This window comes from Indicator indicator, chromosome 29, assembly GCF_027791375.1.
Source record: "Indicator indicator isolate 239-I01 chromosome 29, UM_Iind_1.1, whole genome shotgun sequence".
Lineage (NCBI taxonomy): Eukaryota > Metazoa > Chordata > Aves > Piciformes > Indicatoridae > Indicator > Indicator indicator.
The window spans coordinates 7,076,005-7,088,238 of NC_072038.1; the positions used below are offsets into that span (position 1 = coordinate 7,076,005).

Consider the following 12,234-nt stretch of genomic DNA (forward strand, 5'->3'; position numbering starts at 1 on the left):
AGCAGTGTTAGAACCCCGTGAGGCTGCTGCTCCACTACCTGTCCCTCCAGGCTCACTCACCTCAGAGCCGGTGGCTCAGGCCAGTCACCTTGGCAGGATGCGTCATGGACCAGAAGTTGCGCTTGCTCTGCAACTGCTGGAAGGGATTGAAATGTCTCCTCCGCTCCCGCTTCAGTTTCACCTTCTTTACCTGTGCAGAGGCAGGAAGGCTTGATCAGGTCAGTGTGCAGAGGTCTCTGCTTCCTCTCACCTACCCTGCCCCAGCCCAAGGCACGGCCAGCACTCACCTTGCCTCTGTCAAACTCCTCGTCCCACTCGTCGATGATGGTCTCACTGCGGGCCCAGGTTGCATCCCGAATGGCATCCTGGCTGACAGCTGAGATCTCACCTTCCCAGGTCAGAACTGTGGAAAAGTGGAATCAGCAGGGAGCACCACTCTGCCACACACACATGTGCAGGCCCCCTACCGTGGGCCAGACACTGGAGCCCCTCTCTCCAATACCCTATTCCATAGCACCCCCAAGAGCCCTTTAGCTGGGTGGCTTGCCCACGCTGCTGCTGGGGGTGCTCAGGCCCTGGCAGACAGTGGAGGGCTCTGCCCACATCCAGGGCTCAAAGCAAGGCAGCTGTGTGGCTGTTTGCCCACCCAGGTGCGCAGGGGTTACCTTGTTTGCCATAAGCCTTGTCCAAGGAGTTCCTCAGCAGCTCCTCCACCACACTCACACGTGCTGTGCCAGCACCATGGCCAGGCTCAGGGCTCTGAGTAGCTGGCCAGTGCTTGTGGCCATCTCCATCCTGGCTGTCCCAAGTGTGTGCTGCCACTGTGGAAACAGGCAGGTGAAGACAAGCTGGAGGGAGCTTCTGTGTTGCTCCATCTCCAAGATAGATCTTGTCTCAGGAGACACTGCCAGGACTAACAAGATCCTGATGGTACAGGATGCTTGAGCACATGGGGACCTGCTCTGGGCAGGGAGGAGCTGTGGGTAAATCTGCACCCCTCAAGGGGCCTGTTCCCAGGAGTGTGGAGGGAAGCACACCACACCCAGGGTACACTGAGCAGCTCTGTAAGAGCAGCACACAGGCCACCAGCAGACAGTTGTAGAGACCACCAAGCACCAGGGACTGCACACCACTGCTCTGAGGGGCTGCATGGGTAGAGGAGCAGCTGGCTCTCCCGTGCCAGGCTGCAGGCACACGGTCATACCTGGGGTGCTGTCTGAGGCACAGGTGCCATTGGCAGCCGGGCACTCCAAGGCTGCACTGCCAAGGCTTTCCCTCCGCTTGCGCTTGCGGTGCTCGCTCTCTCCGGTCCCAGGTTCCACACTTTGCCGCTGCTTTGTCCTCCAGAGCTCAAGCTCAACTCCCCTAGAGCTGGGAAAGGCAGCAGGTCAGCCCGCTTCAGCCAGGCCAGAGCAGGAAGCTTGAGCTCCCTGCAGGGTGATTTGGCATAGGGACATCCACACCCCAGCACTCGCTGCACTCAGGCAGGAGCAGCACCACCCCAGTGTGCCAGTTGGCTCCATGGCAAGGCTTATCCCACCCAGAGAAAACCAAAAGGCACCTGCCCACAGCCCAGGGAGCATGACTTGAGGCAGAGTGAGGTGCACATGGCTCTCACAAGAGCATAGTCTCTCACCTGCCCAAAGACTGTGTCCCAGAGCAGCACTCTTCTGTCTCCTTCATTCTCCTCTTTTTCTTCTTCTTCTTGAGATGGGAAATGGGCTTCATGGGGTCTGACACATATTGCTTAGGCCTGCTCTCCATGTCCTCACAGCTTGGCCCCTTCTGGCCACCCTTGCCTTCCACCTCCTTCCCCATGAGGGACACTGAGCCCTCCTGAGAGAGTTTCTTCTTCTTCTTGGGGGGTTTGGAGATTTCATCCTTGCCTTGTGAAGCACAAGGGCTGCCCTCTGCTCCATGCTGCTGTTTTCGCCACTTCTTTTTGGAGAAACCAGGGCTGATGTGGCTGGACCCCTTCTCCCTACTGCAGGAAGGAAGGTGGTGTGAAGGGTGGGCAGTGGAACCATTGGCCAGGGAAGAGGCTGGAAGCTGAAGGGATGAGTTGAGGATGGAGCTGAAGGCAGGCTTTTCAGGATTTGGGAGTTTGAGAGCAGATGAGGACAGCCTGAAGGACAGAAAAGAAGCTGACTTGATCTGAAACCCAGGTCAGGAGCATGAGCCCCTCTGTTCCTCCCCACCCCGAGGTGCATAAGCGCAGCACCCAACTGCCACCATCTCAGCCGCGAAATCTGAATCAGACCCTACTGCCAGAGTAGCAGCTGCAAGGGCACACAATGACCCTGCACCTGCCCAGTGCCAGCCATGTGCAGGGCACAAACTGTCCCATGGAGGATTAGGAAAGAGTGAGTGCTGCTGCAGCACACATCCATGGTGAAGGTTACAAGGGAGACCTGGAGCAAGATCTAGACCAAACTGGTGCCTCCTGATCCCACAGGAACACTACTATGTGCTCACAGCCTACAAAACTCCCTCTCACCCTGTGCCAACAGTCAGAGAAGCTGCCCTGCTTCTAAGACCCTGAGCAACCCCTGCCAGGCAGAACAGGAGAGCAGGCTGCCATGCCCAGATGAGATGCCAGATGGTTGCCTTGTGGACTACCCCAAGGCTGCTACAAGCCTAGCTGCTGTGCAGGAGCCTGGCAGTGGCTGGCAGTGCTTACCTCGCCCTGCTGAAAGGCTGGGGAGCAGAGTCAGGGTGGGTAGTATGCTCAGCAAATTGTGGGTGAGGTTGTGCGTGGTGGTCACTTCCGCTCGCTTTCCCCAGGCTGCTGCCCTGCAGTTATTGACATAAATAAAAACTTGGTGGTCTAAAGAAAAGAGGTTTCCGTGAGCCAAGAGGAGAAAATAAAAAGGGGAGCCCAGAGAAAGGGGAGGGGAACAGACACAGACGGGGGGAGGGAAGTGGGGGTGGTAGAAGAAGAATCAGAAGTGTTTTCAGTTAGAAGCACAAAGGAAAAAAGGAAGGAAGGAAATTTAAAGAACAGAAACCCCAGCGCAGCATCTTGAACCCTGGCTGCACAGAGGCGCCCAGAGGGCTGCTCCCACACCGCCCTCTGGGGAAGGGACAACTCCACAGCCCTCCAGCCGTGATGCCATCCACTTCCACTTGCCCCAGGGGACATGCTACCCAAGGAAGGGACTGGCACAGCCACCCCTCCATGCTGCACAAGGAGGCATTTCTCCTGCATCACTCAGGAATGTGAACAACAGTGGGGGCCTGGCCCCACACCCTCGCCCAGTGTAGGGGCAGAGCAACTGCTACAGCCCTGGAGCCAAGGGGCTCTCCCCACCCACCTATGGCTTAGCAAGACACCCAGCATTAGCTCTACACTTGCCCCCCAGCATAAGTCACAGTTCAGAAGGCAGAAAGGTGTCTGCTGAAAACTCCAGGCAGAAGCTCAGGCTCACCTTTTTCGCAGAGAGCACCAGTTTCTTAGCTGGTGGTGGTGACATGGTGTTGCTTAGCTCCAGAGCAGTGCTGCCCAGCAGGGAGGTTTTCAATTTCACCAGCTTGGAGTCTTTGGGGGTAGCCAGCTCATCACTGGAGCCAGCAGGGAGGTCTGTGCCACAGTCTGTTTCCTGAGAGGTGCAGAAGCTGCTGGTTCCATTCTTGGCCTTTTGGGAGGCTTTGGCCAGCTTCCCCCTGATGCTGTGCGCTGGGCTGGCAGCGCTGCTGCCACTGGAGTCCCTCTCTAGGGTCCCAGCGCTTTCCCCATTGCTCAGCAGCAGCTTGGATGAGGTAGGTGACTGCTTGCTCTCCCAGGAGCTCTGCCGGGGCAGCTCTGCTTTAGCCCCAGTTGTGTTGCTGGTGTCACAGAAGCCCTGAGCTGCTCTGGGAGTGAGAGGCCGCTGCAGGAAGGAGAGCGACTTCTTGAGCCTCTGGGCTGTGTCATCAGGCAATGCTGTGGCTGTGCAGGTGGCTTTGAGGGGCACTTTGGGTGACAGGGAGCCAGCTGGAAGCTTCAGTGGAGCAGTTCCATTGAGAAGCTTCAGCCCTGTCCCAGATGTGCTACGGGCCACAGGGACTCCAACCTCCTCTGGCCCTGGCAGCTTCTTCCCTGGCAATGTGTCTGGTCTCTAGACAAGGAGAAAGAGAGAAGTTCAGCAAGGAGAGAATCCAAGGAGTCAAAGACACAGAGTGGTAATGCCCTCCCTGTCCCTCCCCAGGTGCACAAAGGAACCCTTTGCTCAGCAGGGCCTCTCCTGCAAACCACCTTCCCCTGAGAAGCTGCAGCCCTCACAGAGCAGCTGGAGGGGGAGCAGCTCCTGGGAGCACTGGCCAAGAGCAGCCTTCAGGACTCACCCGGCCCATCAGTGGTGAAGACAGTGGCCCACAGGTCACAGTTTTCTTGACCTCATCAGAGAAGCTGCCAGTGCGAGTGGACAGGCTGGAGGCAGCTTTGGCAATGGCTCCCTCCGAGCTCTTCCTGGGGCTGGGGATTCTGGAGAAAGCAGAGAAGGACACCCATTAATTGTGAGGGTTTGAGCAACTGGAATGGTCTCACTGGAGATGAGCAGAACAAAGAGGAGACAGAAGCTCTGAGGAGATGAGATGCTCGTGATCTACGGCAAAGCCACAACAAGGGGTTGGGCCCCTCCCTGCCACCCTTCTCCAAACCAGCACACACACAGGCATTTGGGCTACTTGGGCGAAGCTCCTTCCCACACCCAGGGGTGTGCTAGCAGCCCTATCCTAGATGCTGAGAGCAAGGGGCAGAGGGCCTGGGAGACATAGGGTGCTCTCACCTCAAGTAGAACAGCACGTAGGCCTGCTGGTTGAGGACCACTTTGATGTTGCTGGAACGGACCAGGTCATCATTCATTTGATACCACTGCCCATTGCTGGCCTGTGGAAGGAGAAGGGTTGGGTTGGGTTGTGTCTGAGGACCCTCCTGGTGTGAAGTGCAGCAGAAACAGCACCTGTCAGCACAGATCCTCTCTCCAAAACCCAGTGAAGGCCCAGGGCAGGCAAGGGGACTCTGAGACCAGGCCTCCACATTTCCTGTGGCAGAGCACAGCCTCTACTCCCCATCCAGTGCTCCACACCATGCATATCTGCTGAGCACCCTTCCTTCTGTGCACTTCAGGGACCCACAAGGACCCACCAGCCCCCAGCCACAACAGGGTGCCAAGACAGAGCCCTGGGCTCACCTTCACGTAGCAGTAGTAGTGCCCTGCATGGCAGCTGAACCCAGAGTGCACCAGCACCGCATAGAGCCCATACATGATGGGATCTCCGTTCTTCTGAGACATGTAAGGGCGGATGTTCAGTAACTCAGGGTACCCCACGTCCTGTGGAGAGAGGATATCTCAGGAGCCTGCACAGCAGAGGCTTTTCATAGAATCATAGAATGGTCCAGGCTGGAAGAGACCTCCAAAGGTCATCTCGTCTGACTTCCTGCAGTCAGCAGGGACATCCCCAACTAGATCAGGATGACTTTTGTGCTAGAGGAAGACCAGTCCAGCTGCCTTGTAAGTCCCATCTCTTGAAGGAGTGGGACTTGCAACCCCCAGGCAGAGGTCATAGCGTGGAAGATGCCAGGATGAGCCAAACTCCCACTGCACAGCTAGGGATGGGCTGCAGGACTGTGGCAGAGCTCACACTGGACACAGAATCGCCTCCCACACAGCACTGGGCACATGCCCTCAGGCCAGGAGGCAGCCCCAGCTCTGGACTGCCCAGCACTCACCTTTGTGATTTTGCGCCTTCCGAAGTCAGCAAAGCGCTTCAGCGAGAGTGTGAGGACGTTGGAGGCTCGGTGGATGGTGAAGCGTTTGCTGGCTGGCACTTTCTTCTTGCATCTGCACAGGAAGAGCTGGAGCTGTTCAAGCTCTTCCACCACCCAGGTGATTGTAAGCCCTGGTCGAGTGGCAAACCCCATGGAAATGACCCTACTGACAGCAGGCAGCGCTCCAGGGCACCTGCTCATGGACACAGCTGCTGGCCCAGGTCCTTCTCATGAGAGGAGGGAGCTGAGGAGTACCAAGCTTCATCGCCAGGCTTCCATGGCCATTGTCTCATGGTTCAGCCAGGAAGCAGGCAGAGAATCCCTCCCATACCGTGAGAAGCTTTTCATCTGCTTCCCACCAGCGCACCCACAGGCCCCTTCCACCTACAGCCCCACAAACTCACTTGGCACACATGTAGGCATTCTCCCCACCCAGCAGGTCTGGCCTCACAAACAGCTCCAGTGCCCGCACTATGTTTGCAGCTTGCTGCAAGGACAGAGGAGAGGTCAGTCAGGCCCGTCCACACAACAGCACAGCCCTCTGCCAGGACACTGGCCCCAAGAGACAACACAATGCATGAACATGGGCTATGAGCACGGGGCTACAGACTGCACCATGAGCCTCCACCAGCTGGGCACTGGCCACCATGCCATGAGGGACAGCTGCAGTGTCCCCAACACTCAGACAGAGAAGGCAGCATAACAGTGGCAGCTGCTTCCCTCTCACCTGCACCATGACAACACTGGACAGTGAAGGAGCCCACAGAGCAGTGATGGTGCGCTTGGGAGGAACATCCCCCATGAAAGCAGAGCTTCTCCCCACCCCTGACCCTGCTGCTGTACCCCAATCTCCAGCGCCAGGTCCAGGTAAGGATCGTAGGTGTCCGAGACATTCTTGCACACCGAGCACTTCACTGCGAAGGAAAGAGCAATGAGCACAGCCTGGCATAACACCTGTACCAACCACCACCCAGCACAACACAGCCAGCTCTAATATTCTCCTCCCTCTCCGGGTTTGGCCTCTGGGGTGTGACCACCAGAACTCTCAGCCTGGCAGTTCCACTGTGTGCTGGGACAGCAAGTGCTGCTAGACAGCCTGCAACACATTGCTGGTGGCAATGAACTGGGGACCCTCAGGCAACAGCTTTATCCATCACCATAACAGGAGACATGATCCACAGGGTCTACAGGACTCAGGATCATACACAAACGCTTAGTCATCTCCCCAAAACGATTTTTACTGCAAGGGAAACAGCAGCCCAGGACCTGGCAGCTGGCACTCACCACGGGACCGCAGGTAACCGCCAAAGATCTGGTGAACCAGCGTCGTGGCCTGGGTCTGGCGATCCAACCTAAAGACAGCAGCGGATCTCACACTGCTCCTTCTGCAACAGCCACCCCCACAACCACCCCTCTGCCCTCTGGACAGTTTCCCTGTGTGCTCTGGACAGTGGACAGGCTGCAGAGTTTCAATAGCAGAGGGAAGTCACAGCCTCTGCCAGTCTACTGTCCCAGTGCTCAAGGAATGGCACTGGGCTCCAATGGGCACCTTCCTCTAGAAGGAGCAGAAACTCCTGTCCAGAGCTCAGAGCTGGGCACTGCAGAGAGAGGCACTACAGGCTTCCCAGGATGGAGGGCCTGCAGGAAAACTGCCTAGCCACAGAGCTGACACTGAGCCTGGATTCCTCAGCACCTGGGACAGGATCCAAACCCAGAGCAGCCTCAGGATCTGGGGACAGGACCACAGCTATTCTGGGGCAGAGGAGTCAGAAGAAGGCAGACAACAGCCCAGAGCTGCGTCAGAAAAGGGAAGAGAGCTGGGCCATTCATTTGAGGTCTCTGGAGTCAGTATCACTCTCTGACTGTGACCTAGGGGATACATTCACCCCACAGCCCCGTTCTGTGGGCACAGGGTACCAGTAAGGGACAGTGGAAGAGCAGAAACGAGTTATCAGAGGTCCCACACACCTGGTACAGCCATTCAAGCAGGCCTTCTGCATGGCATCGATGGTGTAACGCAGGAACTCGTGAGCATCTTCCTGCCTCCCGAAGTGGATGTTGTGGGCAATCTCTGCAATAGAGGGAGGATTCAACCCCAGCAACCTGTACTGCAACCGTGGGGCAGGGACATGAGAGTTTGACCTGCCTCAACCCAAACCAGATATCAAACTAATGTTGGCCATAGCCCATAGTCACCAGACCCCAACAGCCCAGTGAGTCATCTCACAAAAGCCATCTGCCAAGACCTGCCCAGATCTCAAAGGTTCTCCTTCTGCATTAGTCACCAGTCTCCTGCCTGGCTACTGGAGGGCAGGGCTGCCATCCTTACTCTTGAGGTCTCGGATGAAGGACAAAGGCTTTATCGCGTTTCCGCTGTTGGCAAAAGCCTGGATCGTGTGGTTCTGCATAATACACATCATGCAAAAGCCTCCATGGTGACCTGCAGCAGAAGACAGTATGTCAGGAACAAACCAAGGAGAGATGCAAGCAGTACAAAGGACAAGAGATCTCTGGTCCCACACAGCTCAGCCATGCTCAGTTCTCCCTATAAGCTCTGTGCTCCAGTACAGCTCTGGGACACCCCTGGTATACAGGGACTAGCACACAACTGTGACAGTCACTGCAATGCCCCCAGAGGAGACAGCATCCATGCGGATGGAAAACAGGTCACAGGTAGCCCCGGAGAAGCCCACAGGCTGGCCCTCAAGGGCAGATCCTATTTGAGCCCTAAAGACAGGGCTGCAAGCACTGAGTGCTCCCCTTGGTCTTATCCTGGGGAAGTGCCCACCAGACTCCCTTTCAAAGTCACTTGCTGACTGTACACAGCCTCCTGCCTTGCCCTCATGTAGTCCCCACAGGCAGGGGCTGTCTGGAAGTCTTAGCTCAGCCACTAGACCCTGCTGGACCCATCTTAGTCCAGACTGTGTCCAGCAGCAATAGAGCCTCCCCAGATCCAGGGCTGCAGAGCTCAAGACCACTGCCACCACCAGGAAAAGTGAGATGTACACAGGACAACCTCTCGATGGAGAAATGGGCAGGAAGGAACAGTGAAGGCACATCCTGACACCCACAGGTCCCTTGCCAGAATCATATGTAGGAGTGCTGAGTGCAGCACCAAAAGCAGCACAGGCAGGAGCTTCCCTTCCCCACTGGCACAGCCCCTCCAGCCCTGCTGCTTGCTGAACTGGGGCTCCCCACTTACAGCTGCGGCTGTGCTCCTTGGACAGCAGGTAGTTGGCAAGTGGTGGTGTGTAGGTGAGGCACTGCACCGTAGAGTTGAGGAAGCAGGTGTTCCCCAGGTTGTGCAAGCCAGCACCGACCCGATAGATCCGCTCCCACTTCATGGAGAGACGTTCCATGGGGAAAAGCACCTTCTGGGGAGCAGGGACCCCGTCTCCGCGTCCTTTTGCAGCATGGTTACTGCCTGTGGGAGCAGGTGATGGTGAGGCGTGGGGTACGGGGCACGGGTGGGGCCCTCTCTGCCTCGCTATATACCCTGCTTACCAGGTGGCTCCTCCTCGGGGCCACGGTGGTGGCCGGCAGCCTCGGACCGGGGGTTGAGCAACACATACTTGCCACGGAGCTGTTGGAGCTCACAGGAGAAGCCGTGGCTGGCGGGCTCGAACTCGATCTTCTGCAGCAGCACCTTCTTGGCGGAGGCAGCCAGCAATCGGCCCAGCTCCCCAGCCTCTCCCGCCTCCGGCCGGCCCGGCTTCAGCGCCTCCCTCAGCTTCTCCACGATCGGCATGGCGGCGGTCGGCGGCCCCGGCTGCGGTAAAGGGGCGGCCGGTTATGTGGGGGAGCCGGTCCGGCCTACCGCGGGGCCGCGTTACCAGGGCAACAGACCGGGGCCTAGACCAGCCGCAGGCCCGACCCAGCCGCCGCGCTCCCCGGAGAAACCTCAGCGGACCCCCGCCTGCCACCGTTACGGGCACTGCAACACACAATGCACCGCGCCTTCTTGCCCGCGACCTTGAACGCCAACGCCGCGCTCCCTCAGCCCGCCCTCCCGCTGCCACGTGGGGGTCTCCCGGTAACGGCACTTCGCCACAGCCGATCCTGCGGACAGGGCAGCGCAGAACGGTGCGGAGCGCAAACCCCGCGGCGCCGCCCGGCCCGGCCTAGCCTAGCCTAGCTTAGCCTAGTTCGGCCTGTCCTGGCCTAGCCGATCCCGTCCGCACTCACCATCCGGGCCTCCGCCGCCGCGCACACGTGCAGCCGCCGTGCAGAGGCGCCGCCCGCCGCCGGTACCAGTCGCTTCCGGCCCGGGCTCTGAGGCCGCGCCTCGCCTCGTCCCGCCTACGGATGTCGTCCCGCCCCCTACACGCCCCGAGGGCAGAGTCTCGCCCGCGGATTGGCTGCGTCGGCAGAGGGCGGAGCCCGAGCCGTGACGTACCCTGTGCCTTGGCGCGTGGCCCCGTGGCTCGGCCCTGTCCCTGCTCCGTTGGACGCGGGCGGGCGGTGGGGGCGGTTGGGAGGAATCTGGTATCGACTTTCCGCCGCTGCTGTGCGCGTTCCCCTCTGTCCCTGGGGGCTGAGTTAACATCCAGAGGGGAGCCCTCCTGTCCTCGGAGGGGCGGCGGTAACTGGGGTGGGGGAACAGTAGAGGAACCGGCATGAACTGGTGAGGACTGAGGGTGGATTGGGAGGAACCAGTGAAGACCGGGGATCGTCTGGGAGGAACCAGTCTGCAGAGGAGGACTTGGGGATGCTGGTTGATGAGGTGCTTGGCACAAGCCAGTAACATGCCGTCAGCCCAAAACCCAAACCATGTCCTGGGATGCATCAAAAGAAACATGACCAGCAGGTCAAGGGAGGTGATTCTGCCCCTCTACTCTACTCTTGTGGTACCCCCACCTTGAGTATTATGTCCAGCTCTGGAGCCCCCAGCACAAGAAGGACATAGATATATTGGAGAGGGTCCAGAAGAGGGCGATGAACATGATCAGAGGGCTAAAGCACCTCCCCTAGAAGGACAGGCTGAAGGAATTTGGTCTGTTCAGCTTGGAGAAGGCTTCAGTGAGACCTTAGAGCAATACCTGAAGGGGGGACTACAGGAAAGATGGACAGGGACTGTTTATAAGAGACTGTGGTGATAGGACAGGGGACAATGGTTTTAAACTAGAGCAGATAGAGTTAGATTGGACATTAGGAAGAAGTCCTTTACTATGAGGGTGGTGAGACACTGGAACAGGTTGCCCAGAGAAGCTGTGGATGCCTCATCCCTGAAAATTATTAAGACCAGGCTGGATGAGGCTTTGAACAACCTGGTCTGGTGGGTGGTATCCCTGCTGGAGGATTGGCAGGGGGGCTGGAACTAGAGTTGAAAGGGACCTTAAAGATCATGAATCCATTCTATGAACCAGGGAAGCATCACCCATGCTGGACAAGCATCCCCTGCTGCTGCTCCTCTCTTGCCCTGGAACCCCCAGTGCAAACCCCTCCACCTGCCCCACCAACACCCCCAGAACAGGTGCAACTCCAGCACCTGACAAGGACAGACCGAAATTAGAGCACAGGGACATAGAGCCGGTGGCAAAACAAGTGGCAATATTGAACTCAGAGACAGACTACCAGCAGAGACAGGAGCAAACGGCACATATGATATAACCATACAGTAAGCGAACGGGAGCCGTATATGGCACTGATTAGAGGTTGGGTTTCTTTCTTTTTTTTTTTTTACCTTTTTCTTTCTTTTTAATTTTTCTCTTTAATATGTTGAAATTGCCCAGACTGGTCCAATACAACACCTTAAACCTTACGGGGAACGCACAGCATGAAAACACCCCCGGAGCAGGGCTGTGAGGGGGATTATTTCCCAGCGAGCTCCCAAAGATGCGGGAAGGGGGCAATGGGCACCTGTGCCAGGGCCTGCACTGTGGATGGGCAGCTCCATGGCATGCACCAGTGCTGCTGCGACGTGGGAATGGCTCAGAGAAAGTGGGGCCTGAGGTGTGCGAAGGGTTCACTGGAGGGAATGAGTGCTCCTGTGGCTGTTCTGCCACCTGTGCCCGGCCAGGTGCCAGGCACCATCCCTGCTGCCACAGAGGAGGGAGCACACCTCTGCAAAATGCTGCAGCAGTGCCAAAGGCCATGGCACAGCTTGTCCAACACCTGCACGAGGCGATGATGAATACCCTGTGCCTACACTGCCAGAACTCATACTGCTGGTGTCTGGCTGAGGGGGAGCTCCCTGCCTGGCCCTGCTGCCCACCTGCAAGGTGGGAGCAGTATGGGGGGGGAGGGTGTGTTGATCTGTCCAATGGCAATGGCTGCAGCAGGGTCTGGCAGCAGCTCTCCACCTATGCAGAAGAGTGAAGCTAAAATGGACCTCACTATGATGCTGGGAATGGTGGTGAACCCTGCACTCACCTCTGTGTCCCCACGGGAAGAGGAGTGTGTGGCAAGAGGGGTAGTAGTGCCCAGGAGCATGCAGGGGTAGGGGGGTCTCCCGAGCAATGCTAATGTACCCTACTCTGGCTTTT

General features: G+C 57.8%; 1 protein-coding gene across 1 annotated transcript; it reads right to left on the bottom strand.

Moving 5' to 3' along the window:
- Window positions 1-61: 61 nt before the first annotated feature.
- Window positions 62-9,497, bottom strand: USP36 (ubiquitin specific peptidase 36). Its single transcript, XM_054394067.1, has 18 exons — window positions 9,245-9,497; window positions 8,952-9,173; window positions 8,079-8,189; window positions 7,718-7,820; window positions 7,034-7,101; window positions 6,593-6,663; window positions 6,154-6,236; window positions 5,711-5,822; window positions 5,172-5,312; window positions 4,767-4,867; window positions 4,324-4,462; window positions 3,429-4,097; window positions 2,681-2,793; window positions 1,637-1,984; window positions 1,205-1,365; window positions 666-821; window positions 288-403; window positions 62-190 (listed from the first exon to the last, which is right to left on the bottom strand). Exons 1-18 carry the CDS (start codon window positions 9,495-9,497, stop codon window positions 62-64), a joined length of 3,096 nt encoding a protein of 1,031 aa, XP_054250042.1.
- Between the last annotated feature and the right edge of the window lie 2,737 nt (window positions 9,498-12,234).